The sequence below is a fragment of the Delphinus delphis genome, chromosome 4 (genome assembly GCF_949987515.2).
Source record: "Delphinus delphis chromosome 4, mDelDel1.2, whole genome shotgun sequence".
Lineage (NCBI taxonomy): Eukaryota > Metazoa > Chordata > Mammalia > Artiodactyla > Delphinidae > Delphinus > Delphinus delphis.
In genome coordinates, this window is record NC_082686.1 from 129,528,500 (window position 1) to 129,555,543 (window position 27,044).

The window sequence follows — 27,044 nt, forward strand, 5'->3', positions numbered from 1 at the left end:
TCCAGGCACAAACAAGAAAACTTATCAGTCTGTAAGATATTTTAAGCAGGGGAGCAAGGCATCGGATTTGTGTTTTAAGACAACCTGAATGCTGAGTGGCGTCTGGCTTTCTGCGTTCAGAGCTACCCGCACCAGCTCACGCATTTCACAGACCCTACTCTGCTCGGCATTCCGGGTTTCTACCGGGGAGATCCCCCGGGGGACCCAGGGCTTCGTAAATTACATCCTGGCAGGGCTCCCACGCTCGTTCCCACGCTGTGCTCCAGGCAACGGACCTGCGCGCTCGAAGCTCCCACGCCGCCCCTTTCCCGCATCTCGCGGCCCGGAACCCGGGAGCTCGGCACCCAGCCCAGGTGCGCTAGTGTGTTTTTTAACGAGACCCGGGCAGGAGGGCAGCTGCTCCAGGATGGCTGCGACTGAGGCGGGCCCGGGCGTGGCCAAGGCTGAGGGCGGGGTCAAGCTTAGGGGCGGAGCTGACGCCTGGTCGGGTGCAGAGCTCTCCAGAGCTCCTGCTGCCGCGATTCGGTCTGGGACCCTGGCCACCCACGGGGCGGTGGGTGCTCTTTGGCCTAGGGCTCTGCAAAGCCCTTAAGGTAAATCCGCCTGGGAGACGGGCAGCTAGGGCGCTAGGGGACCAACGACGGGGGCGGGCGGCTGGCTGGCGGAGGAGGGGAGCGTCCCGCGGCGAGTTTCCCGAGAAAGCTGAACTCGTCCCAAGCTTCTTGTGCATCAGTTTGCACCCGGCGAATTGGTGGCTGTTTCTTTCCGTGCGGGTGGTCTTTGGGCGCGGGAAAGACGCGGAGGTGATTGGATTAATCCGCCTGGGCACAGCCCAGATATCTGTACTGGACTGCTCGGCGCGGTGGGCGCAGTTTTTGCCCCAGAAAGGGCGGGTAATTGACGCGCAGTTGTGTCCCGCGCGGCAGCCGGGTGATCCCCGGGCTCAGAGCGCGCGTGTCTGCAAGGCGTGCCTGGTTGTCCGGCGGCGAAGTTCCATGACTTCTTTCCTCTTTAGGCAAGACTCACTGGGTGCTGTCCCCCCGCCCTCCGCCCCCCGGGGCTGACGCCCAAGGCTCTGCTATGGACGGCAAGACCGAAGTAGATTTTTCCAGCAACAACTTAACCCCTTTGTGGCGGAGGCGTTCAACCCCTCAGCCCCAGCTGCTGGGCCGGAGCAAGCCGAGGCCCCAGTCCTACCAGAGCCCCAGCGGGTTGCTGATCACGGATTTCCCGGTGGAGGACCGAGGGAAGCCCCCCGCGGCGCAGACTCCGGCCCAGGTGCCCACCGCCTCCGACGGCAGGACGATCCAGAGGAGCCCCCTGCTTCTGTGCGCCCATCGGAGGTTGGTGACCAATGGGAGGACCGTCTCCCCGGAGTACAGGGCTGTTTCTCCTCGGCTTCGACGGCCCAAGTCACCCCAGGAACCCAGAGCGGCGTCGGGCGGCTACCCCAAATCCCCAGCGAACGGCACTGCGACTTCGCCCGCGCAGCTGCCGCTGCACCGCCCGCGGACTCCTCATGCGTCTGCCCCCTGCAGCCCCGAGGGGGACAGGGCCGGATTCCCCGCCAGCCCCTTGCTTTCGCCTGCTGCAAGTGCGCTTATCCCTAATACCGCCTCCCCAGGCGCGCGTTCGCTGTCCGGCCAGATGGCTAAGGACCCTGAGCGGGGACCTTCGAGACTCTCTCCCGCGCCTCACAAAAGGTCTTTGGAGCAAAAACTCCCCCTCCAAAGGCTTCCCTCACAGGAGAACGAGCTCCTGGAGAATCCTTCAGTGGTTTTGAGCACAAACAGCCCCGCCGCCCTCAAAGTGGGGAAACAGCAGATCATTCCGAAGAGTCTGGCCTCGGAAATTAAGATAAGTAAATCCAACAGTCAAAATGTGGAGCCCCACAAGAGACTGCTTAAGGTGCGCAGCATGGTGGAGGGCCTTGGAGCGCCCCTGGGCCCCGCAGAGGACGAGGGCGAGGCGGAGAACGACTTGGACAGTCCGGGGTCTCTGCGGAGAGGCTTGAGGTCCACGTCCTATCGCAGGGCGGTGGTCAGTGGCGTTGATTTTGACAGTCCTACCACCTCGAAGAAGAAGAACAGAATGTCCCAGCCTATTCTGAAAGCGGTAATGGAAGATAAGGAGAAGTTTTCCAGCCTGGGAAGGATAAAGGTAAGAATGGGCAAGAGTGTCGCAAGTTAGGCGTTCACTAAGCCACAGGTGAAGGTGACGGGGGTGGGGAGGAAGGGCACAGAGGAAACCAGAGGTTATTGTTATTTTTATTGTTTTTTTGCGGTACGCGGGCCTCTCACTGTTGTGGCCTCTCCCGTTGCGGAGCACAGGCTCCGGACGCGCAGGCTCAGCCGCCATGGCTCACGGGCCCAGCCGCTCCGCGGCATGTGGGATCTTCCCGGACCGGGGCACGAAGCCGTGTCCCCTGCATCGGCAGGCGGACTCTCAACCACTGCGCCACCAGGGAAGCCCAATTTTTTAATTCTGTGGTTTGTGGATCAGACCCGTGCACATTTATCTCTTGCCCATTCTGTTGCTGGCAGGCACAGCCCAGTTTAATGCAGCTTCATGGGAGGAGCTGAAACTCTTATTGTTTTAATTTTCTAAGTTCGGGCAAAAAGTGGGGGACAAATGAGGAAAAAAAACACAGAAAATTAAGTATTGGCTGAGTGAGCCCCGAACAGTTTTAACACAGGTAGCTGAAAAGGGGATGGTGGGCAGGCGTGGCTCTGCACTCTTGATTATGTGGCCGCGCTGCCTGGTGCTTGTTTAGCAATGTCAGTCATTCGTTGCTGATTCATCACAGCTGATACAGGAAAACCGATTTCCCTTGAGCCTATTGATTATTTTAATTACTTACACTAATGAGTTAATTACTGAATTATGTTTTTCAGTGGTGATCACATACTAAATACCATTCAGGTAAAATGTAAATTTTAAAAGTCAGTTGCCAGATCACAAAAGACATAGTTTGTCATCTTTGCTGTTTCTGGTTTCTCTCACCACTGCCTGTGGTTGTATCTTATTCCCATTTTGTGCCCACTTAATCCTTGAGTGCATTTAACAACTTGGTAGCTGAAAACTTCAGGTTTCAATGAATGGTATGGTGTTGCTCCCAGATAAAGGCCTAGGAGCTGTGCTCATTAAAATATTACTAAATATGACATAAAGAAATAGGGAAAACTAGGGAAGGAGATTTTGGAGTGTGCATGTGCTGTCTTCTCCAGACACAAGACAGATCTCAGCAATCGGGCAGGAATTCATTTTGGCAGCCACATCTTTTCTTGATTAATCAGAGAGTCTATATAAATATCACATGTGTAATACACAAGCAAGCCTGTTTTATTTTAGATCCCATGGCCTTAAAGAAGTTCCATAATATTTTATGTGTTTTTTTTTTTTCCCCTCCAACTCTGCAAGTATAGCAAAGTTCAATTTAACAGTGATGGTGAATCATGAGTAGTGAAATAAGCTGGACTACTGGTCATTTGAGGATCCTCAAGCTGTATTGACAGAGCATGGGGGATGTTGTACATTTTATTTCACCTTTTTTGGTGAGTCGTAGTAGTGTTACGGGTGAACTACTCCAGGGATCATCTGCTGTATGCCTTTGGAAATCTAATGAATGTAACAACAACAAAAAATACTTTTTCTTAAAATAGCTGTATTTTCTGTTTGGCTCATTCATACATAGTTTGCTTTGCTTTTCCTCTTTTTGCTTTTCTTGTTTCTTAGAAAAAAATGCTGAAAGGACAAGGAACATTTGATGGGGAAGGTAAGCATTTGATTTTCCAGACTTTTATTGCTGTTTCAATGTGGAATATCAATTGTAAGTTGAAATCCAACTGAAGTTACAAAAAAGTCAAGATGAGAAAAATGTACAACTTCTTCACAAATTATACAGCACAAAGCTCTGCGCTAAGCTAAATTCACCAGCAGTGAGTAAAATTAATGGCGTTCTTTGTAAGCAGATGACTTTGTCAGACCAACGTTCTGGGATTTTTAATTCTTCTCTACTCTGGCTCCATCCCCACCTCCCTCAAAAAGTGGAGAAAGAGTAAGGGCAAGCTCTAGCCCTTTAGTTAAAAATTAACTTTGGCATTTAGATCTTAAGTCGTATTTCCTTTGACTTAATGTTCTTTTCCCCATATTTCTACATTTTAATATCATTTCTGACTTCCTGTTTCCTAATCCAGTTTCAATTTGGGGGAAATCTAACTCTCCTGGCTGACAGAAACATACTCCTAAGAATTTCGAACCCATATAATATTTTTGTGAAGGGTCTCAAAAATAAAAGCAGCTTTCTCCAGGTGTTCAAACCCTAATCAGATTAGCAGACTTCGTGTAAATAGATGGATCCTGTGTCAGTGGTCTGGAAGGGCACAAAGGGAGAAGCCCCAGGTGCAGTGCTTGTAGGGCTGGGGGAGTGTGGTGCAGGTGAGGGTAGTTACTTTCTGTCATGCTTTGAAATGCTGAGATTTCCCAACCTTTAAAGAACAATGAAGAAGCGTATGCCCCTCTATAAGTAAATCTAAGGTAAAACCACCCAGAATTATATCACCTTGGCTGACTACAAAACATTTCCTTATATAATTCTTATAAACATCAGTTCTCATTGGATCATTTAAACAAGACCAGTTTATAAAAGTGTATTTACTGTACCCATCTTAGAAAACTGTTCTCTATGAGGAAGAAACCCAGACACAGTACTTTAGCTGGCTGGGATAAATTCAGATTTTATAATTGAGGAAAATAGAAGCTCGGAGAGTTTGGTACCTTGTCCACATTCTCACAGCCAGGACTAGGAAGAGATCTGGTTCTTAGTCCCATTTGCTTCCGCTTATACCCCGTTATGACTGTGCAGTGAACAGAGCATCTACCTAGTATCAGTTCTGAGAGATGCTTTGCATCTTCTGGAATTTGATAGTGGTTTTGGGACCTTTGCCTCAAAGGGTTGAAAATGTCGAGCTTTTGCGAAGTCCGAGGACAGACCTTCACTATAACTAGTTTTATGTTGTTTCCTTTTACAAGGAGCTGTTTCTGTGCACCCTCTCCTCTCTTCTCAGATATGATGACCTAGAAATTCTTTTTCACATATATGTACATGAGGAATGCAGGAGCCTTACAGTTAATGACTAACAAGAATGTAAGTCAGGAAGCTGTGTGGTAGGGTGGTGAGAACCTGTGATATTGGAACCAGGGGCCTGAGTTCCTGTCCTGCTGCTTCTACTCATCAGTTGAGTGACAGTGAACAAGGCTCTTAACTTCACTGAGCCTCAGTCTCATCCTGGGTAAAATGAAGTTAATGCTATTGCCCACGTTGTTGTGAGAATGAATGTATATCAACAACGTCTGCATATATTTTGTGCCACACACTAAGTACTTTAAAGGACACCACAGAGGTGGGGGGGAACTCAGTCTATACCCTCATAATCTGCTTTACATATTTAGAACAATCAGAGAACAGTAAAATATTGCATAGATTCCAGTATTACTTTAGTAATGGTGCATGTGGAACATGCAGTAGTTGCTAAGAGATGAGGCAGATGTTTGCTGGCTTCAGTAGATGGGAAAAGCATTTCAAACTCAGTATATCCCAAACCAAACTCATAATCTTTCCTCTAAAGGTGAATCTCTTCTGGAGTTCCCATTTCCTACTTCTCCATTGTGGGACTTATAGAGCTAGGAAACATCCTTACCACCATATCCAGTTGACCCCCGTATCCAGCCCATCCCCCCAAGTCTCCATTGTCTTTCAGTGACCACTTCAGTAGCATCCTAATTAGTCCCTTAAGTAGTCAATACTTTGCTTTTCCAGTCTAATAAAGTCCTTTCCTTTTAGTGGATTCCCATTGCAATCGGGATAAAATACAGCCCTTACAGTATGAAAGAAACTCAGTCCTTTTGGACTCAGGGTAAAATCCAGTTCTTTAACATTGCCTGCAAAACTCTGCTTCTTTGGACTGTCTGGCTCTTCCCCTTAAACTCACCTTACACCCTTTGTCCGCTAGACACCCACACTCCAGTGAATGACCTTCCTTTGTTCTTCTTAGGTAACATATGTCCTCTTGCCTCAGGGCTTTTACATGTGCTTTTTTTCTGTAGCTCTGTAGTTTCTCAGCTTTCAGATCTTAAGATATTCCTCATTAACACCTCTCTGATCCCCAGACTAGATCATATCCTGCTGACAGTCTGTTCTCAGAGCCCCTGTATGTAAATCTTTGGGTTTGTAGGTATGTATTTGTGCAAGATCATTGTGTCCTCAACTCTAAAATGACTTGCCTTCTCACTTGGAGTAAAAAACCAAAGTCCTTTCAATGACATTGAGGCAAGTCTGCCCTCTATTCATCCCAACCCCCAACTCCTGTACTTTCTCCCCTCCCTTACCCTATTCCAGCCACACAGCCCTCCTTGCTGATCCTTGTACATATAGATGCACCAAACAGACTCCTGCCCCAGGACCTTTGTACTTGCTGTTCTCTCTGATGGGATGTTCTTTCCACAGCTGTACAGGTGGCTTACTTTCTCACTTCTTTTAGATCTTTGCTTAAATGTCAGCTCTGTGAGGGCTTCCTAAACCACCCTGTTTAAAATCTATGTATCACCCCTTGTAACATGCTCCTTCTTTCCCTGTTTTATTTTTCTCCATGGTACTTATCAGCATCTGATATGTTATAAAAGTTACTTGTTTATTTATTGTCATTCTCTCCTCACTCTGATGTCAGCTCCACAAAGAATGAGATTTTTATCTTTTTCTGTTATTGTTCATTGCTGTAGCCCCAGTGCCTAGCGGTTGCTAGTGTCTAGTAGGCATTTTCTTTTTTTTTTTTAGTAAGCATTTTCTAACTATCAGTTGAATAAATACATGAATGAATGACTTCGACTATTTTTCTCATTAAATTTTTAGCTCATGAGGGCATGGGAAATGTCTTTCATTTTCTATTTACTCTCAGCCCTTGGCACATTGTGGATGTACAGTAAATATTTGTTAAATAGATAGACAAAAGCGTGTAAATTCAATTTAACCTAAAAAACAGTGATGTAACGGGGCATGACCTTCATGGGTAGTGGACAGAGACATGGAAACTCTGCTTCAGTTGGCATTTCATGTATGGGCCCTTCCCCTTCCCCTGCAGATGAATTGGGGGTAGAGCTGTGTGAATGAGAAAATCACTTTTTGGTAATGACTCTTCAGTGACAAAATCCATTTGTCTCTTGTTTAACTGGAGACCAAACATCGTATACGTATAAATACAGATGTTTGTTTAGAACAAGTAGCATCAAGATGGGGGGGCAATTAGTGACATGTAAGATTTGGCTTTCTTGCAGAAAACGCTGTTCTGTATCAGAACTACAAAGAAAAGGCCCTTGACATTGACTCTGATGAAGAGTCAGAGCCTAAAGAAAAGAAATCAGACGAAAAAATTGTGGTTCACCATAAGCCACTGAGGCCTACGTGGAGCCAGCTCTCTGCGGTGAGTGTGTACCTTCTCTTTTTGTATCTGCGGGAGTGAGAAGACCAAGTTGTGGACATTATGCCTAGTTGTGGTTTTAATTTTTTCTACCAGTGATCCTGTAACCCTAAGGAGAAAGACTCTTCTTTTTAGATTGTGAAATATTTCTTGAAACTCTGCAGGCACTAGTGAGAACATGAACTTTGACAGTTCTGATCAGGAAAATTTATCAGGTTTTTATCAAATAAAAGACTGATGTACCATGGACTCTGGAAACTCTTCCTACTCAGTATCTTTTTTTTTTTTTTTTTTTTTTTTTTTTGCGGTGCGTGGGCCTCTCACCGTTGTGGCCTCTCCCGTTGCGGAGCACAGGCTCCGGACGCGCAGGCCCAGTGGCCATGGCTCACAGGCTCAGCCGCTCCGCGGCATGTGGGATCTTCCCGGACCGGGGCACGAAGCCGTGTCCCCTGCATCGGCAGGCGGACTCTCAACCCCTGCGCCACCAGGGGAGCCCCCTTACTCAGTATCTTTTCTTGTTTCCTTTATAGAGTGTGTATGTAGTGGTAGCTTAATATATCCTGAGCTTTATCATAATTATGGCTCTATATACATATGTATATGTATGATATATGTATATATGTATATGTACCTACGCACAACAGGGAACTTATTACACTTCTTCCTTGGAAATTTCATTTGATAGGGACACATTTATATTTTCTTGAAAATGGTTAATGAATGGCATTCTGTTCTGTCTCCCCGTGTGCATCTTTTGTTTGCGAGTATCTGACACTTACTTTTGTGTTGATGAGTAATTTCTCCTCTCTGCCTCAAACATCTTTTGTTTTTAGCCGTAATTTCTTTTCCTCCTGGCTTAACAATGTCACGGTGTGATGCGTAGTTTACTTGATGTGACTTTGGGTACAGCATTTGTGGGCATCTGATGCATTACCAAGTAGGAAGGAATTCCCGTGGCCGGCTTGGGTGGTGGGAGCGTTGCATGAAAAACAGGCCAGTGCACCTCTGTGAGTCCTTTGGCAATATGGGAGCAGAAGTGATTCCCTCTGAAGCCGAAATGAACATTGTTCAGAGTCAGGAATCTTATGTATTTAGGGAACCCGTCAGCGTAAGTGAAGAAGTTGTATATGTTGGCGCTCATAAATTTGACCATGGAAATGGGTGCATGTTGATAATGGGGATGACTTCTGGCTCAGGCTCTTCCTCCCCTCTTCTGCCCTGTATTGGAATTCAGAATTCTAGAAACCAAGCCCTTTCTTCCTGTCTCTCTCACACCCCCTAATTTTGTTCTAAGGAGAAGTTATGTATTTCCACTCCCCTCACCGTGTGACACCCTTAGTGTTATACCACAGATTAAAATGCCTACAGGGCAGAGCAGGTGGTGTTATAAGTGATGCTGGTGAGTGTAGGTGAGGGGAAGTGGCGGGGACTGTGGTCCATAGGCCTTGTATGAATTGAGCAGCGGACACTTAGTTCAAACCAGCCCCGTGTTACAGTATTTTCTGATATTTAAAAAAGAGAATACAGAAAGCCAGATTTTTACGAGTATTATCCTAATTCAAGTTTTAAAAAATGTTGTATGAGGGCTTCCCTGGTGGCGCAGTGGTTGAGAGTCCGCCTGACAATGCAGGGGACATGGGTTCGTGCCCCGGTCTGGGAAGATTCCACATGCAGCAGAGCGGCTAGGCCCGTGAGCCATGGCCGCTGAGCCTGCGCATCCGCAGCCTGTGCTCCGCGGTGGGAGAGGCCACGACAGTGAGAGGCCCGCGTACCGCAAAAAAAAAAGAAAGTGTTGTATGAGCCCAACAATATCTATGGGCCAGACTTGGCTCCTGTGCTAACAGTTTGCAACTTCCGTGATGCTTCTGTGAATTTCGCAGTGGTGAGGTGGTATCATCTGTCCACAGAACCGGCATGGTGGTAGCCTTATTCCCTAATCTGATGACCTTGTGGTATCATATACCAATGCAGATACTTGGAAAAACTGGTGACAAGGCCCACACAGGCCAAGATGGCTCTAAATGGCTGTCATTCCATTGTTGGTATGGACCATTTGGTAGCAGATCCTCAAGAAGAAAACTATGGATTTTTTGAGTTCTTTCTGTGGGACAGCAGCTGCGCTTGTTAGCACAGGCCTAAATCCTTCTGTTGTTCTCTGAATGCTAAACAAAAATGTGTACTTCTGTGTCACTTACACTCTGCTCCCGCTTAGCTTTAGTACCCAAAACCAGGCTGCCATATTTACGCCTCCTGGAGTTTGGCTTTCATTTAGATTAACAAATGCACACTGAAATGATACTGCATATCCTCAGCACAACTTCAAATATGGGCATGTGTTTTATTTGGCCAAGGATCAATGTGCTGATGTGCCTTTTGTTAACAAGACTGATATCAGAAGACTATCTGGTGATAAAATGTAAAGCTATAAAATGGGTTCTAACCGCAGCGCGTGTTATCTTGGATTTGAGTGTTCCCGGGAGGCTTGTGTGTATTTATTGTGTTGGTGGCAATTACACTTAATCAAAGCAGCATGATTGGACTTTGCCACTTTGCATCACTTGGGCACCAGCCTGCATTTTCTTTGTGCCTTTTGTGTCTCTGTTTCACTTTTTTTTTTTTTTTTTTTTTGCGGTACGCGGGCCTCTCACTGTTGTGGCCTCTCCTGTTGCGGAGCACAGGCTCCGGACGCACAGGCTCAGCGGCCATGGCTCACGGGCCCAGCTGCTCCGCAGCATGTGGGATCTTCCCAGACCGGGGCACGAACCCGTGTCCCCTGCATCGGCAGGCGGACTCTCAACCACTGCGCCACCAGGGAAGCCCTCTGTTTCACTTTTAAAACATCTTAATTTTTTTTTATTATAAAGTACTTCAAGCATGTAGAAAAATTAAAACTTAAATTTGTGTAATAGATTTCCAGGTACCTGCCATCCAGGTACCAGCTTGAACAGATGTTAACATTTTAACATATTTATTTCAGGCTTTTATTTTTTGAGACAGATTCAGTTAACCATCCTCCTCTCCAGTCCTTTTCTCTTTCCTTCCTCTCCAGGGGTCATCACTGTCCTGAAGTTCTCTTCTGTCCTTCCCACGTGGGTTTTCTACCCACTAAAAAGTTGCAAGCAGCTCTGGCTTTTAGGGAAAACAACAGAAAGCAGCAATTACTTTTCTAGAAGCCTAGCAATTAATAAATATCCAGGTTGCAGTTAGGACCCTAAAGAGAAGAGGCTTCATGAATTATGAAAAATGTCAGGATGTTTTCCGTAAGGGCTAGACACCTCTGTTTCTCTGTCTGACCTTGTGCCCTGATCTCTCCTTGTAAAGGGGCTACAGTGTTTAGGGCAGGTTTTGGAACACTTTGACTTTCCATCATCTTTCCATGCTTAACTTTTTTTTTTAAATAAATTTATTTATTTATTTATTTATTTATTTTTAGCTGTGTTGCATCTTCGTTTCTGTGCGAGGGCTTTCTCCAGTTGCGGCGAGCGGGGGCCACTCTTCATCATGGTGTGCAGGCCTCTCACTGTCGCGGCCTCTCCCGTTGCGGAGCGCAGGCTCAGTAGTTGTGGCTCACGGGCTTACTTGCTCCACGGCATGTGGGATCTTCCCAGACCCGGGCTCGAACCCGTGTACCCTGCATTGGCAGGCGGATTCCCAACCACTGCGCCACCAGGGAAGCCCCCATGCTTAACTTTTAATAATACCAAAAAGTAGGGTAGTCCCCATCCTGTCTTTAACACAAAACTCTTCCTCGAGTAAGGCCTTGATCCCAGAAAGGGAAGAGGACAAAGGGTTTTCTGGCAAAGGGGTTAGGTCTCAATTTGGCATGTATCTTGACTTTCTACTTGGGAAGGGTGCGTGTGAGCACACCTGTGCATTAGCTGCTGTTGATTGTTTTATTTTGTAAAAATCTCTTATCTTTTTTTTTTTTTTTTTTCTGTACGCGGGGCTCTCACTGTTGTGGCCTCTCCCGTTGCGGAGGCTCTGGACGCGTGCAGGCTCAGCAGCCATGGCTCATGGGCGCAGCTGCTCCGCGGCATGTGGGATCTTCCCGGACCGGGGCACGAACCCGTGTCCCCTGCATCGGCAGGCGGACTCTCAACCACTGCGCCACCAGGGAAGCCCAAAAATCTCTTATCTTTGTTGCCAACACATGACTGCCTCCTGAGGTGATGAAACTTTTATCAGTTGACTGTGAGAAGCGTCCAGTATGCAGGACACTCTTTAGAAGAGCCACAGTTTGCAGTCATTTCTGGTTGTTGTGTAAGGTCCTGAAGCCTTCAGTTTGTATGTAATTTGTCTTCGTGTGTTTGTTTATGATGTGTCTCCTTTGGTTTCATTGGACAACCACAAAAGGTGGTTCTCCGTGTATGGTGTTGGGACAGGTTTAATTGTTGCATTGTGGTCACCTAGGAATGAGGGAGAGTTAGAACTGAGTAAGAGAGGCATTTAGTTGGGCCTTCATAGAATAGAGAAAGTCTAGGCTTCCCTAGTTGGATTATAGTGACTTAGTGGTGAATGTGGGTAGCAGTGTGGCTTTGCTGACAGGGTCTCCATGTAGAAGTGGGGTGTTCTCCATGGTCAGGAACACAGCCTGAGCTCCATGCTGTCATCAGATGGTGCCAGGCTTACTCTTCCTTCACTTGCTTGTCAGAGGATATTGATCTACTCTTCATCAGAAATATAGGATTTCTTCATTCCAGGGAACATAACTTTATGCTGCCCTTCAGGCCTTGGGGAACACTAATATATGAGAAATAAATGATCGTGGTTACCAGGTTTTAGTTGATCATAAGTGGAAGAAATTTGAGGTTTCAATTTGAAAAGTCATTTTTGTCCTCCAGAGATCTGTGCCCAGAGATAAAGGAACCTGCCACACACAGGTGAATGGCCCAGCGAATCACCTAAAACGACATCGTGAGGACTGAGACAGCAGTTCTGGGCAAAGCTTGTGGGTTTGAAGAAAAATATTGATTGTATTATTAGTGTGGGATTGAACACTGAGTACCTGCTTCAGTTAGTGCTAGGTGGGTAGCAGCTGAGTCCTCCATGCAAAGTGAGCTTCAGGTTTCTAATCAGTTTCATCCTTTAATGGGCTCCCAGAAGGATTTACAATATTACTGAAAATAAAAAATCAATCTTGAAGTCTTTTTGCTTTTTGTCATAACTTGACCCCTCCCCCATCACGTACTATGCATTGGACTAAAAAATGACAGTTGCGAAACCCGTGTTTGTTTTGTTAAGTTCCGTGACAGCCCCAAGGCCACACTTGCCAGCCATGCCCTGACCCCATTTGTTTGCCATGGGGTGTGTTTGTGTAATTTCCACCACCTTGACACCCCAGGTACCTTCGACAAGGGTGCTCAGGCTCCAGAGTCAAAAACAAGCACACAGGCCAACCTTCTACTTGGATTCAATACCGAATGCAGTCACCTGACATACACCTGCTACAGTCATCCTCTTACTGGACTCTTCCTTTATACTTGCTGACACGTGGCTTTATCAGTAATCTGAAATCATTTTGAGTGTTTCTTCAGTTTGCTCAAAAATTTTGAACTCTATTCTGGAACTGGTTTTTTATGTTTTCTTTAAAGTACGTCTTCAGCTGTCCTTAGTGTGGCTAACTAGGTTCATAGCTAGAGTTAGGACTTTGGTCTCTTGAGTTCTGGAATCAGCTCCTAAGACACACATAGTTTGCTCTGGTTGACCTGGAACTGCCAAATGAGAAAGGGCGATTTGAAAAATGGCCATTTGATTACCAGTGTAATTTCATTCAGTGGAAAATACAACACGCTTTGGAGTCTTTAGCAGTTCCATTTGGTGGGACTTATTCTTTTAGAATCTACACCATGTTTATTGTGAAAGACACTGTTTTCTACTGAAAATCAGAGCTCAACAGATGTAATAAATCTGAATATCCTCCTGTTTGCAGAAATGCTTAATGCATTTAGAGGTCATCAATAATTTCATCCTTTTCCCTTACATTTTCACACTTGTCTGAATTAATTTTCAGTTGTTCAGTGAGTTGCTGCTTAAAATAATCGCTTCAGTCATAGAATTTTCCATTTACATTTTTGCAACATAGCAGTCTCATAAAATTATGTTTTTACCTTAAATGGTGACTAATACCTTTTATCATATCTATCTTTTATGTTTAAAAAATAGAAAAAACATTCCCATTTTTCACATCTGGCTTACTTTCGGTACTTACAATGTAGACAGTTAGTCAGGGCTTTAGACGTGTACTCGTGTACACTGTTACATTGGAGAGTAGATGTCCTGGAGTGTTTGTATCTTTATAAACAGAACTGGAGGTCCATGTGCCTGGACCTGGGAAGCCCAGCAGAGATCCTGGTCCAGCTAAGAGGGCTGGAGCTGGGATCTGCTTAGCCTGGGGCAGAGAGCGAGCTCTGTTACACTCTTGTCATTTCAGTACAATTAGATTGTGGTGTTCCCTCAACATTTTTGAAAATTGATTTTGACTATATAAGCAATACATAGCACATGTTCCATGAAAAAAATTAAACATTTCAGATGAGACGAAAGTCTCTCTTTTTTTTTTTTTTTTTTTTTTTTTGCAGTACGCGGGCCTCTCACTGATGCCGCTCCTCCCGCTGTGGAGCACAGGCTCCGATGCGCAGGCTCAGCGGCCATGGCTCACGGGCCCAGCCGCTCCGCGGCATGTGGGATCTTCCCGGACCCGGGCACGAACCCGTGTCGCCTGCATCGGCAGGCGGACTCTCAACCACTGCGCCACCAGGGAAGCCCCCAAAGTCTCTTTTGATCATATCTGCAATCCCAGTCTCTTTCGCCTTCTGTCTAGGCAATGCTGTTCTCAATTTGGTAACGCTCTTCTTGAAATCCACGTATATACATGTAAGGAAAAAATAAAGATTATGTGCATTTACATAAATGATATACTGTGCAGCTGTTACAACTTGTTTTTTTCCTGAACAGTGTGTCTTATAAATCATGTCACGTCTCTACACGATGATCCTCAGTGTTCTTTCTAGTCTCTGGGTTAGGCTATAGGATGGATATGCATTTCGCCATCTTTCTTTTCTGGGGAGTTATACCTGCTTTGAGAATCTGATAGAAGTTGTGAGCCATAGACCTTCTCTTTAGAAAAATGCACACACAAGTAGATGTGTGAAACTAGTTTATACTTTTTGTTTTTTTCAGTTTCAGTTTGGGAGTATTTTTTTCTTTTGACTTTATCTCCAAATACTGGGGATACCTCACTGTAGCTTCCTGTGTATTGAGTACATTTCCATGTTGTTCATGTCATGTCACCTTTAGAAGTTTTTCTTTTTCTGAATTATAGCGATGGTGGAACTGTAACCCCTTCTGAAAAATATATAGAGATTGAGAAAAAAACTACTCTGGTTGGAGCTTAGTAAGCAAAGGGCAGTTGAGTGGTAGATGTGCCAATATTTATGTTGTTGATTCTATGGAGAGAACAATGGGTTGTGAAAATGTGGGTGTGTGTGCCTTAGGCCCTGAGGGCAGGTATGGAGCAGAAGAGACAAGTGCTCCAAGAAAGTGGGAGGACATGAGCACAGGGGTGTTTCATATTGGTTGGTGTAAGTACAAAAGGAGGTATTTCAACTGGAAACCTAGACCTGGGTCCCAGACAAAGAGGGTCTTATTACATTGAGCAGAAAACTGAGGAGAGAGATTGATGAATGATTCCTTCATTCATGTAGTCTTTGTGGAGGCCCCTGTTCTAGGCAGTGGAGATAGAGCACAAACAGACTCCACTTTGCTTTCATGTCCTTACTGACACCCTGAATGGCAAGACAGACACCAAATTATCCCACATGTACATGTAGAATTGCTGTGTTAATACTGTGAAGGACGTACTTGTGCTGCTCTGAGATCCTATGGGAAGGGCACCTGTCTGGGCAAGATGCTGTCAGTCAAGGGAAGGTGGCAAAGGAGATGACAAGAGCTGCCATCTGATCAGCTACCAGATAAGTGTCAGGTCAGAGATGTTGTTAGAGGGGCGGGTGCAGGCTGGAGGAGTCCCAAGCAGAGAAAACATCACGTACGCTATGTGGACCCTTCGGGGTGATGGAGGGTCAGAGGATTTGAGAAAAAGTCAGTGCACCTGCAGCTTCTTGATCTCTTTTCTTCCAGCCTCTACCTGTTGGGGGGTCCAGAGGCTCCATCCTTGGGGCTCCTCTTTTATCTGCACTCCCTTGGTGATCTCATGCAGTCTTGTGGCTTTAAATACATCATCTACTCTGATGACTTTCAAGTTTCTGTCTCTAGACTGGACCTTTCCTTGAGCGTCAGACAAGGATATCCAGCTTTGTTTCTGGTATCTAACCAGCATCTCAAAGTTAACCTTTCCAAAAGTTGACTTCTGATCACTCCCTTCTCTCCCACCCAAATCAGCTTCTCTCATAATCTCTTCTTTTTCCCAGCAAATAATGACTCCGTTTTCTACTTGTGAAGGTCAGAACCCTTAGAGCCTTTGCTCACTCTTCTCTTTCTCCCATAACTTACTTAAAAAGACTGGATGCAAAGTCTTTTGCCTGTAACTTCAGAATAGAGCTACTTCTCTGCTGCCACCCTGTCACTGTGGAGGTGGATTGTCCCCATTGCTTCCCAGCTCAACTCCCTGCATCTACGTGGGTCCGTTTTGGTCTCTTCTCCGTATAGCAGCTATATAGTTATATTGTTGAATTGTGATCCTGTTAAAATGTACTGAGATATTGTCCCTTTGTTCTGAACCTTCAAGTTATTTCTTACCTCTACTCAAAATAAAGGCTAAGCCTTACAGGGGCCAGGGAGGCTGTGTATTCTGGCCCCTGGTTACTCTCTGGACTCATCCCATGCTTGCTGCTCAGTTACACTGGTGTTCCTCCAATACAAGGTGCACGCTGCCTCAGGGCCTTTGCACTTGCTGTCTCCTCAGCTTCCAATAAATAGCTCTTCTTCCAGTGTCTTCCTGACGCTTACCCCTCTAACATACTATGTGATTTACTTTTCTTGTTAATGGTCCATCTACTCCCACTGGAATAAAATCTGCATGAAAGCAGAGATTTTTGTCTGTTATGTTCCCTATCCTATTCCTAGCACATCATTGCCTGACTTACAGGAGGCTTACAGTAAATATGTGGTGAATTTATGAGTGAATGTATAAATGAATGAGTAAAGGCAAAAACCTAATCCCATAAGTGAAAATAACAGCCAAAAAACTCAGCGGGGAAAACAGCCAGGAAGTTTCCTATTTGGGGCTATTTGGAGGCTGTTTTAATTTTTATTTTAAAGGACAAATTCTTGACACTTTGGCTACCTCCTGGATTTAATAAATGTCTTTGATACATTAGGAAACTTGGTATCTTCATAGTTTAGAACTACCTATGGTAGGTATTTGCATACTACGAAATCAAATTAAATTACAGCCTCCCTCATCCTCCACTTGGTATTTCTTTTGGGGAGGTAGATGGATGCATTCAGGAACAACAGGAGTCTGTAGGAATATAGTGTAATTAGGTAAAAGGAAAGAAGGCTCGGTTACTTTGAGGAGTTCTGAATAACTGTAGGGAAAGGCTCTATAATACTGAGCTTGCACTTGGGAAAATCATCCATTAGATTCTTGTATCTGCCCTCTTGACCTTAAGATGTCCCCTTGTGGTGTCTCTTCTTTTGGTCCAGCGATGGGGCTATTCATCAGAGCCATATCCACAGAGTGATTTGTCTCCATGATGATTGATTAGAGAAATTGTCACCATCAAAATTACCGTTGAGGGCTTCCCTGGTGGCGCAGTGGTTGAGAATCTGCCTGCCAATGCAGGGGACGCGGGTTCGAGCCCTGGTCTGGGAAGATCCCACATGCTGCGGAGCAACTAAGCCCGTGCGCCACAGCTACTGAGCCTGCGCATCTGGAGCCTGTGCTCCGCAACAAGAGAAGTTCGCGACAGTGAGAGGCCTGCGCACCGCGATGAAGAGTGGCCCCCGCTCGCCGCAACTAGAGAAAGCCCACGCACAGAAACGAAGACCCAACACAGCAAAAATAAATTAATTAAAAAAAAAAATTACCGTTGAATCTTTAAATGTGGAACTAGTGCTTAAAAACTTTTTTCTCAATTTTGGTTGATTTATCCAGAGTACTTATAGCCTGTTGATGTTCTACATGATTAATCCGTACTCTTATGTCTTACAATTATTATGGCATTTATTATCTGTATATCTGTTATCTGGGGGGATAAGGACCATAGCCAATGGACAGCTTCTGCAGAAGGAAGTATTTTTGCCAGTAAAAGGAAATTGCAGATTATTTTCCCCTTTAGTGTAGGAGATAAACTCTGCTACCCATCCAACTGCAATAACATAAAAATGGAGTAGTTCATATTTGGGGCGGCAGGAAACCGTGCTTCTGGCGGTTATGTGCAAAGGAGTATGGCTGTTGTCTGTTGTCTGCTCAACTCATATTCAGCTGGGGTTAAGTTCTCAGTGTGAGCAGGCAGTGCAGATAACTGTAGCTATGGGACCTGTCATTGGATCATCATAATATTAAGTTATTTACATGCAGTTAACTTATTAACACAGTGTTTGCAGAGGAGACTGTGCACCAGGGATTATACTAGGTCATTTCACTCAGCTTATGTCGAGCTTGTGACAATACCATGAGAGCAGGTACTATTTCTCTACTATATATTGAGGCAGCTGAGACTCCGAAGTGACAAATAGGGTTACTTTCCTACTGTTTTCTTTAGGGTCTTGAGGTTACCTGTAACAGAGCCTCTAAAGTTTCGCTAAATACCAGATGTGTAGCCAGGGCTCTGGAAGAGCAGGAACCACATTTCTATCTGGTACTTGGCCAGGAATGTGACTGCGTCTCAGAAGTGGCCTGTTGGCTGTTTCTTCTCATGAATTGGCTCATTTGCCCTTTCTGCCAGGTCTGTCTTCTGTCCTGAGAACTCCTGCATACTCAGAGTTTCTGAGTTCTTGTAAATTAGATTTGAGGTTACCTAGCATGGTCCAGCGCTGCCTCATGTTATCCTCTCAGCTTCCATGTATAGTTACCCAGGTCAATTTCTTTATTTTTTAAACATCTTTATTGGAGTATAATTGCTTTTCAGTGGTGTGTTAGTTTCTGCTTTATTACAGTGAATCAGCTATACATATACATATATCCCCATATCTCCTCCCTCTTGCGTCTCCCTCCCACCCTCCCTATCCCACCCCTCTAGGTGGTCACAAAGCACCGAGCTGATCTCCCTTTGCTATGCAGCTGCTTCCCACTAGCTATCTATTTTACATTTGGTAGTGTATATATGTCCATGACACTCTCTCACTTCGTCCCAGCTTACCCTTGCCCCTCTCCGCATCCTCAATTTCATTCTCTACGTCTTTATTCCTGTCCTGCCCCTAGGTTCATCACAATCTTTTTTCTGATTTCATATATATGTGTTAGCATACAGTATTTGTTTTTCTCTTTCTGACTTACTCCACTCTGTATGACAGACTCTGGGTCCATCCATGTCACTACAAATAACTTAATTTCATTTCTTTTTATGGCTGAGTAATATTCCACTGTATATATGTGCCACATCTTCTTTATCCGTTCATCTGTTGATGGACGCTTAGATTGCTTCCATGTCCTGGCTATTGTAAATAGAGCTGCAATGAACATGGTGGTATATGACTCTTTTTGAATTATGGTTTTCTCAGGGTATATGCCCAGTAGTGGGATTGCTGGGTCATAAGGTAGTTCTATTTGTAGTTTTTTAAGGAACCTCCATACTGTTCTCCATAGTGGCTGAACCAATTTACATTCCCACCAGGGTGCAAGAGGGATCCTTTTCTCCACACCCTCTCCAGCATTTATTGTTTCTAGATTTTTTGATGATGGCCATTCTGACCAGTGTGAGGTGATATCTCATTGTAGTTTTGATTTGCATTTCTCTCATGATTAGTGATGTTGAGCATCCTTTCATGTGTTTATTGGCAGTCTGTATGTCTTCTTTGGAGAAATGTCTATTTAGGTCTTCTGTGCATTTTTGGATTGGGTTGTTATTTTTGTGATATTGAGCTGCATGAGCTGCTTGTATATTTTGGAGACTAATCCTTTGTCAGTTGCTTTGTTTGCAAATATTTTCTCCCATTCTGAGGGTTGTCTTTTCATCTTGTTTATGGTTTCCTTTGCTGTGCAAATGCTTTTAAGTTTCACTAGGTCCCCTTTGTTTATTTTTGTTGTAATTGTCATTTCTCCAGGAGGTGGGTCAAAAAGGATCTTGCTGTGATTTATGTCAGAGAGGGTTCCTCCTGTGTTTTCCTCTAAGAGTTTTATAGTGTTTGGCCTTCCATTTAGGTCTCTAATACATTTGGAGTTTATTTTTGTGTATGGTGTTAGGGAGTGTTCTAATTTCATTCTTTTACATGTAGCTGTCCAGTTTTCCCAGCACCACTTATTGAAGAGGCTCTCTTTTCTTTATTGTATATTCTTGCCTCCTTTATCAAAGGTAAGGTGACCATATGTGCATGGGTTTATCTTTGCACTTTCTATCCTGTTCCAGTGATCTATATTTCTCTTTTTGTGCCGATACCATATTGTCTTGATTACTGTAGCTTTGCAGTATAGTCTGAAGTCAGGGAGCCTGATTCCTCCAGCTCCGTTTTTCTTTCTCAAGATTGGTTTGGCTATTCGGGGTCTTTTGTGTTTCCATACAAATTGTGCAATTTTTTGTTCTAGTTCTGTGAAAAATGCCATTGGTAGTTTGATAAGGATTGCATTGAATCTGTAGATTGCTTTGGGTAGTATAGTCATTTTCACAATGTTGCTTTTTCTAATCCAAGAACATGGTATATCTCTCCATCTATTTGTATCATCTTTAATTTCTTTCATCAGTGTCTTATAGTTTTCTGCATACAGATCTTTTGTCTCCTTAGGTAGATTTATTCCTAGGTATTTTATTCTTTTTGTTGCAGTGGTAAATGAGAGTATTTCCTTAATTTCTCTTTTAGATTTTTCATCATTAGTGTATCGGAATGCAAGAGATTTCTGTGCATTAATTTTGTATCCTGCTACTTTACCAAATTAACTGATTAGCTCTAGTAGTTTTCTGGTAACATCTTTAGGATTCTCTATGTGTAGTATCATGTCATCTGCAAACAGTGACAGCTTTACTTCTTTTCCGATTTGGATTCCTTTTATTTATTTATTTTTTCTTCTCTCATTGTTGTGGCTAAAACTTCCAAAACTATGTTTAATAATAGCGGTGAGAGTGGACCATCCTTGTCTTCTTTCTGATTTTAGAGGAAATGGTTTCTGTTTTTCACCATTGAGAATGATGTTGGCTGTGGGTTTGTCATATATGGCCTTTACTGTGTTGAAGTAAGTTCCCTCTACGCCTACTTTCCGGAGAGTTTTTATCATAAATGGGTGTTGAATTTTGTCGAAAGCTTTTTCTGCGTCTATTGAGATTATCATGTGGTTTTTATCCTTCAGTTTATTAATATGGTGTATCACATTGATTGATCTGCATATACTGAAGAATGCTTGCATTCCTGGAATAAACCCCACTTGGTCATGGTGTATGATCCTTTCAATGTGCTGTTGGATTCTGTCTGCTAGTATTTTGTTGAGGATTTTTGCATCTATGTTCATCAGTGATATTGGCCTGTAGTTTTCTTTCTTTGTGATCTCATTGTCTGGTTTTGGTGTCAGGGTGATGGTGGCCTTGTAGAATGAGTTTGGGAGTGTTCCTCCCTCTGCTATATTTTGGAAGAGTTTGAGAAGGATAGGTGTTAGCTCTTCTCTAAATGTTTGTTAGAATTCACCTGTGAAGCCATCTGGTCCTGGGCTTTTTTGTTCGTTGGAAGATTTTTAATCACAGTTTCAATTTCACTGCTTGTGATTCGTCTGTTTATATTTTCTGTTTCTTCTTGGTTCAGTCTGGGAAGGTTGTGCTTTTCTACAAATTTGTCCATTTCTTCCAGGTTGTCCTAAAATGGATGTATAGTTGCTTGTAGTAATCTCTCATGATCCTTTGTATATCTGGAGTGTCAGTTGTTACTTCTTTTTCATTTCTAATTCTGTTGACCTGAGTCATCTCCCTTTTTTTCTTGATGAGTCTGGCTAGTGGTTTATCAATTTTGTTTATCTTCTCAAAGAACCAGCCTTTAGCTTTATTTATCTTTGCTATTGTTTCCTTCATTTCTTTTTCATTTATTTCTGATCTGATCTTTATGATTTCTTTCCTTCTGCTAACTTCGGGTTTTTTTTGTTCTTCTTCCTCTAATTGCTTTAGGTGTAAGGTTAGGTAGTTTATTTGAGATTTTTCTTGTTTCTTGACGTAGGATTGTATTGCTATAAACTTCCCTCTTAGAACTGCTTTTGCTGCATCCCATAGGTTTTGGGTTGTCATGTTTTCATTGTCATTTGTTTGTAGGTATGTTTTGATCTCTTTGATTTCTTCAGTGATATCTTGGTTTATTTAGTAGTGTATTTTTTAGCCCCCATGTGTTTGTACTTTTTACAGATTTTTTCCTGTAATTGATATTTAGTCTCATAGCGTTGTGGTCAGAAAAGATACTTGATATGATTTCAGTTTTCTTCAATTTACCAAGGCTTGATTTGTGACCCAAGATATGATCTTTCCTGGAGAATGTTCCATGAGCACTTGAAAAAAAAGTGTATTCTGTTGTTTTTTGGATGGAATGTCCTATAAATATCAATTAAGTCTCTCTTGTTTAATGTGGCATTTAAAGCTTGTGTTTCCTTCTTTATTTTCATTTTGGATGATCTGTCTGTTGGTGAAAGTGGGGTGTTAAAGTCCCCTACTATGATTGTGTTACTGTCAATTTCCCCTTTTATGGGTGTTAGCATTTGCCTTATGTATTGAGGTGCTCCTGTGTTGGGTGCATAAATATTTACAATTTTTATATCTTCTTCTTGGATTGATCCCTTGATCATTATGTAGTGTCCTTCTTTGTCTCTTATAATAGTCTTTATTTTAAAGTCTATTTTGTCTGATATGAGAATTGCTACTCCAGCTTTTTTTTGATTTCCATTTGCATGAAAAGTGTTTTTCCATTCCCTCACGTTCAGTCTGTATGTGTCCCTAGGTCTGAAGTGCGTCTCTTGTAGACAGTGTATATATGGGTCTTGTTTTTGTATCCATTCAGCCGGTCTGCGTGTTTTGGTTGGAGCATTTAATCCATTTACATTTAATTTAATTATTGATATGTAAGTTCCTATTACCATATTCTTAATTGTTTTGGGTTTGTTTTTGTAGGTCGTTTCATTCTTTTGTGTTTCCTGCCTAGAGAAATTCCTTTAGCATTTGATGTAAAGCTGGTTTGGTGGTGCTGAATTCTCTTAACTTTTGCTTGTCTGTAAAGATTTTAATTTGTCTGTCGAATCTGAATGAGATCCTTGCTGGGTAGAGTAATCTTGGTTGTAGGTTTTCCCCTTTCATCACTTTAAATATGTCCTGCCACTCCCTTCTGGCTTGTAGAGTTTCTCCTGAAAGATCAGCTGTTAACCTTATGGGAATTCCCTTGTATGTTATGTTGCTTTTCCCTTGCTGCTTTTAATATTTTTTCTTTGTATTTAATTTTTGATAGTTTGAATAATATGTGTCTTGGCATGTTTCTCCTTGGATTTATCCTGTATGGGACTCTGTACTTTCTGGACTTGATTGACTATTACCCTTCACATGTTAGGGAAGTTTTCAACTATAATCTCTTCAAATATTTTCTCAGTCCCTTTCTTTTTCTCTTCTTCTTCTGGGACCCCTATAATTTGAATTTTGGTGCATTCAGTGTTGTCCCACTGGTCTCTGAGACTCTCCTCAATTCTTTTCATTCTTTTTTCTTTATTCTGCTCTGCAGTAGTTATTTCCACTATTTTATCTTCCAGGTCACTTATCCGTTCTTCTGCCTCAGTTATTCTGCTATTGATTCCTTCTAGAGAATTTTTAATGTCATTTATTTTGTTGTTCATCGTTGTTTATTTGCTCTTTAGTTCTTCTAGGTCCTTGTTAAACGTTTCTTGTATTTTCTCCATTCTATTTCCAAGATTTTGGATCATCTTTACTATCATTACTCTGAATTCTTTTTCAGGTAGACTGCCTATTTCCTCTTCATTTGTTTGGTCTGGTGAGTTTTTGCCTTGCTCCTTCATCTGCTGTGTGTTTCTTTGTGTTTTCATTTTGTTTAACTTACTGTGTTTGGGGTCTCCTTTTAGCAAGCTGCAGGTTTGTAGTTCCCTTTGTTTTTGGTGTCTGTCCCCAGTGGCTGATGATTGTTTAGTGGGTTGTGTAGGCTTCCTGGTGGAGGTGAGTGCTGCCTGTGTTCTGATGGGTGGGGATGGATCTTGTCTTTCTGGTGGGCAGGGCAGCGTCCAATCGTGTGTTTTGGGGTGTCTGTGAACTTAGTATGATTTTAGGCAGCCCCTCTGCTAATGGGTGGGGTTGTGCTCCCATCCTGCTAGTTGTTTGTCATGGGGCATCCAGCACTGGAGCTTGCTGGCCTTTGGGTGGAGCTGGGTCTTAGTGTTGAGACCGAGATCTCTGGGAGAGCTCTTGCGAATTGTTATTATGTGCGGCCAGGAGGTCTCTGATGGTCCAGTGTCCTGAACTCGGCTCCCCCACTTCAGAGGCTCAGACCTGACGGTAGGCCCGACCACCAAGACCCTGTCAGCCACACAGCTCAGAAGAAAAGGAAGAAAAAAAGAAAGAAAATAATAAAATAAAATAATTAAAATAAAAAATAATTAAAATATAAAAGTAATAAAAAAAAGAAGAGAGTAACCAAACCAATAAACAAATCCACCAATGATAACAAGCGCTAAAAACTATACTAAGATAAACAAAACAATCAGAAACATGTCAGTCGCAGACAGCAGAACCCCAAGTCTACAGTTGCTCCCAAAGTCCACTGCCTCAGTTTTGGGTTGATTTGTTGTCTAATCAGGTATTCCACAGATGCAGAGTACTTCAGCTTGATTGTGGGGATTTAATCTGCTGCTCCCGAGGCTGCTGGGAGAGATTTCCCTTTCTCTTCTTTGTTCGCACAGCTCCTGGGGTTCAGCTTGGATTTGGACCCACCCCTGCGTGTAGGTCGCCTGAGGGCGTCTGTTCTTTGCTCAGACAGGATGGGGTTAAAGGAGCAGCTGATTCGGGGGCTCTGGCTCACTCAGGCCGGGGAGCGGGATGGGTATGGATGTGGGGCAAGCCTGTGGCGGCAGAGGCCGGCGTAACGTTGCACAGCCTGAGGCACACCAGGCGTTCTCCCAGGGAAGTTGTCCCTGGATCACGGGACCCTGGCAGTGGTAGGCTGCACAGGGTCCCGGGAGGGGAGGTGTGGATCGTGACCTGTGCTCGCACACAGGCTTCTTGGTGGCGGCAGCAGCAGCCTTAGCGCCTCATGCCCGTCTCTGGGGTCTGCGCTGATAGCCGCGGTTCATGCCCATCTCTGGAGCTTGTTTAGGCAGTGCTCTGAATCCCCTTTCCTTGCACACCCCAAAACAATGGTCTCTTGCCTCTTAGGCAGCTCCAGACCTTTTCCCAGACTCCCTCCCGGCTAGTTGTGGCGCACTAGCCCCCTTCAGGCTGTGTTCACGCCACCAACCCCAGTCCTCTCCCTGGGATCTGACCTCCAAAGCCCGAGCCTCAGCACCCAGCCCCGCCTGCCGCGGCGGGTGAGCAGACAAGCCTCTCGGGCTGGGGTCGGCACCGATCCTCTGTGCGGGAATCTCTCCGCTTTGTCCTCAGCACCCCTGTTGCTGTGCTCTCCTCTGCGGCTCCGACGCTTCCCCTCTCCGCCACCCGCAGTCTCTGCCTGCGAAGGGGCTTCCTAGTGTGTGGAAACCTTTCCTCCTTCACAGCTCCCTCCCACTGGTCCAGGTCCCATCCCTATTCTTTTGTCTCTGTTTATTCTTTTTTCTTTTGCCCTACCGAGGTACGTGGGGAGTTTCTTGCCTTTTGGAAGGTCTGAGGTCTTCTGCCAACGTTCAGTGGGTGTTTTGTAGGAGCCGTTCCACGTGTAGATGTATTTCTGATGTATTTGTTGGGAGGAAGGTGATGTCCGTGTCTTAACCCTCTGCCATCTTGGAGGTCCCCCCAGGTCAATTTCTTGAGAGAGAATCACATAGGCTCAGCCACTTTCCCCCCACTTAAATAGGTCACTTAAACATTTACTGTTATTTGATCAGGTGCTTAAGTAGCTCTTTTCCAATCAGCTTTGGCCTCCATGATGGTGTGAAATGTGGGCTCTTGGGCTGCTGCTTTTGCAGAAGCTCTGAGTAGAATAGCTTTTCTTCTGAGGGTGAGTGGGAGTGTTAAGTGACATGACCAACATATCTAGTGTAAATTTACATATGGTGGATTTGACATTGCAAACATGGTCTATATCAGTGGCTTAACATAATGAGAAATACATTTTACTTGTAAGCCAGTAGGTGTGTTCATGGGTGCACGTGTGTGTATCTCAAACGAAAGCTTTACAAAACAGAAGTTACCCTTAATACATGCAGTGCGCTATGGTATTCTCTATTCTGTCCTTTCTGTTTTGTTACCTTTAAGTAGATGACAATCAGAAATTCTTGGGTTTTATTTTGCTATTCACTAAGAGGTTATAAGCTTGTAGCTTGAAAACGCTGGTATCTAACTGCAGAATTCATTTGTGTTGCACTGCATTGTGCTGGATGGGGCAAACAAATCAAACTGAAAACCAGTACCTGCGCTGCAGGAACTTAGAAGCTGGTTTAGGAGACAATAGAAATGAAAGGTTTAAGTGATGTTTTTGAAAGAATGTAGGACAGAATGCGAAAATGAATGACACAGGTAGATATCATAGAAAGCAGTAAAGGTCAGGAAAGTGCTCTCTAGAGACTCTGACTAAAACTAGACGGGCTAGATGGGCAGAAGAGTGGAAAATAAAAGCAATAGCAGTATAAACTATTGCTTGAAGGAAGCTTGAGATATAGGTAAATGGGAGAACAGTGGTAATTCTGTGCCTATTTCTCAGGTCTCCTCCACATAATAAGGTAATTCCTGTCCAGTGGAACCACTGCGTGCTTTGAACATCTCATGTAAAACATCAGTCCACTTTTTTTTATTTTTAGTTTTTTGGCTGTACCATGCGGCATGTGGAATCTTATTTTCCTGACCAGGGGTCGAACCCGTGCCCCCTGCAGTGAAAGTGCGGCATCTTAACTACTGGACCTCCAGGGAAGTCCCTATTAGTTCCCTTTAGTATCCATTTTTCCAAAACAGGTTTTACTCAGCTTAGGTTTTATTGCCAATCTAAGAAACTAACTTCAGGGCTTCCCTGGTGGCACAGTGGTTGAGTCCACCTGCCGATGCAGGGGACACGGGTTCGTGCCCCGGTCCGGGAAGATCCCACATGCCGCGGAGCGGCTGGGCCCGTGAGCCATGGCCGCTGAGCCTGCGCGTCTGGAGCCTGTGCTGCGCAACGGGAGAGGCCACAACAGTGAGAGGCCTGCGTACAGCAAGAAAAAAAAAAAAAAAAAAACTAGAAACTAACTTCAGTGTCAGTGTTGTTCTAAGGAACTTACTGTTTGGAGGTGATCATTTCTATCCATCTGCCACGTTC

General features: G+C 44.2%; 1 protein-coding gene across 5 annotated transcripts in view; it reads left to right on the forward strand.

The window, feature by feature from the left end:
• Positions 1 to 448: 448 nt before the first annotated feature.
• The window catches only part of ARHGEF26 (Rho guanine nucleotide exchange factor 26), a 168,789-nt gene continuing 142,193 nt past the window's right edge, over positions 449 to 27,044 (forward strand). For 2 of the 5 annotated variants that reach the window (XM_060011455.1, XM_060011453.1), the window contains exons 1-4: positions 455 to 593; positions 1,016 to 2,160; positions 3,736 to 3,775; positions 7,330 to 7,475. In XM_060011455.1, coding sequence (XP_059867438.1) covers positions 1,081 to 2,160; positions 3,736 to 3,775; positions 7,330 to 7,475 — 1,266 coding nt within the window. In that variant the 5' untranslated portion in view covers positions 455 to 593; positions 1,016 to 1,080. Of the gene's footprint in view, positions 594 to 1,015; positions 2,161 to 3,735; positions 3,776 to 7,329; positions 7,476 to 27,044 lie in introns of all 5 variants that reach the window. The other 3 variants (XM_060011458.1, XM_060011454.1, XM_060011456.1) reach the window with 3 other exon arrangements.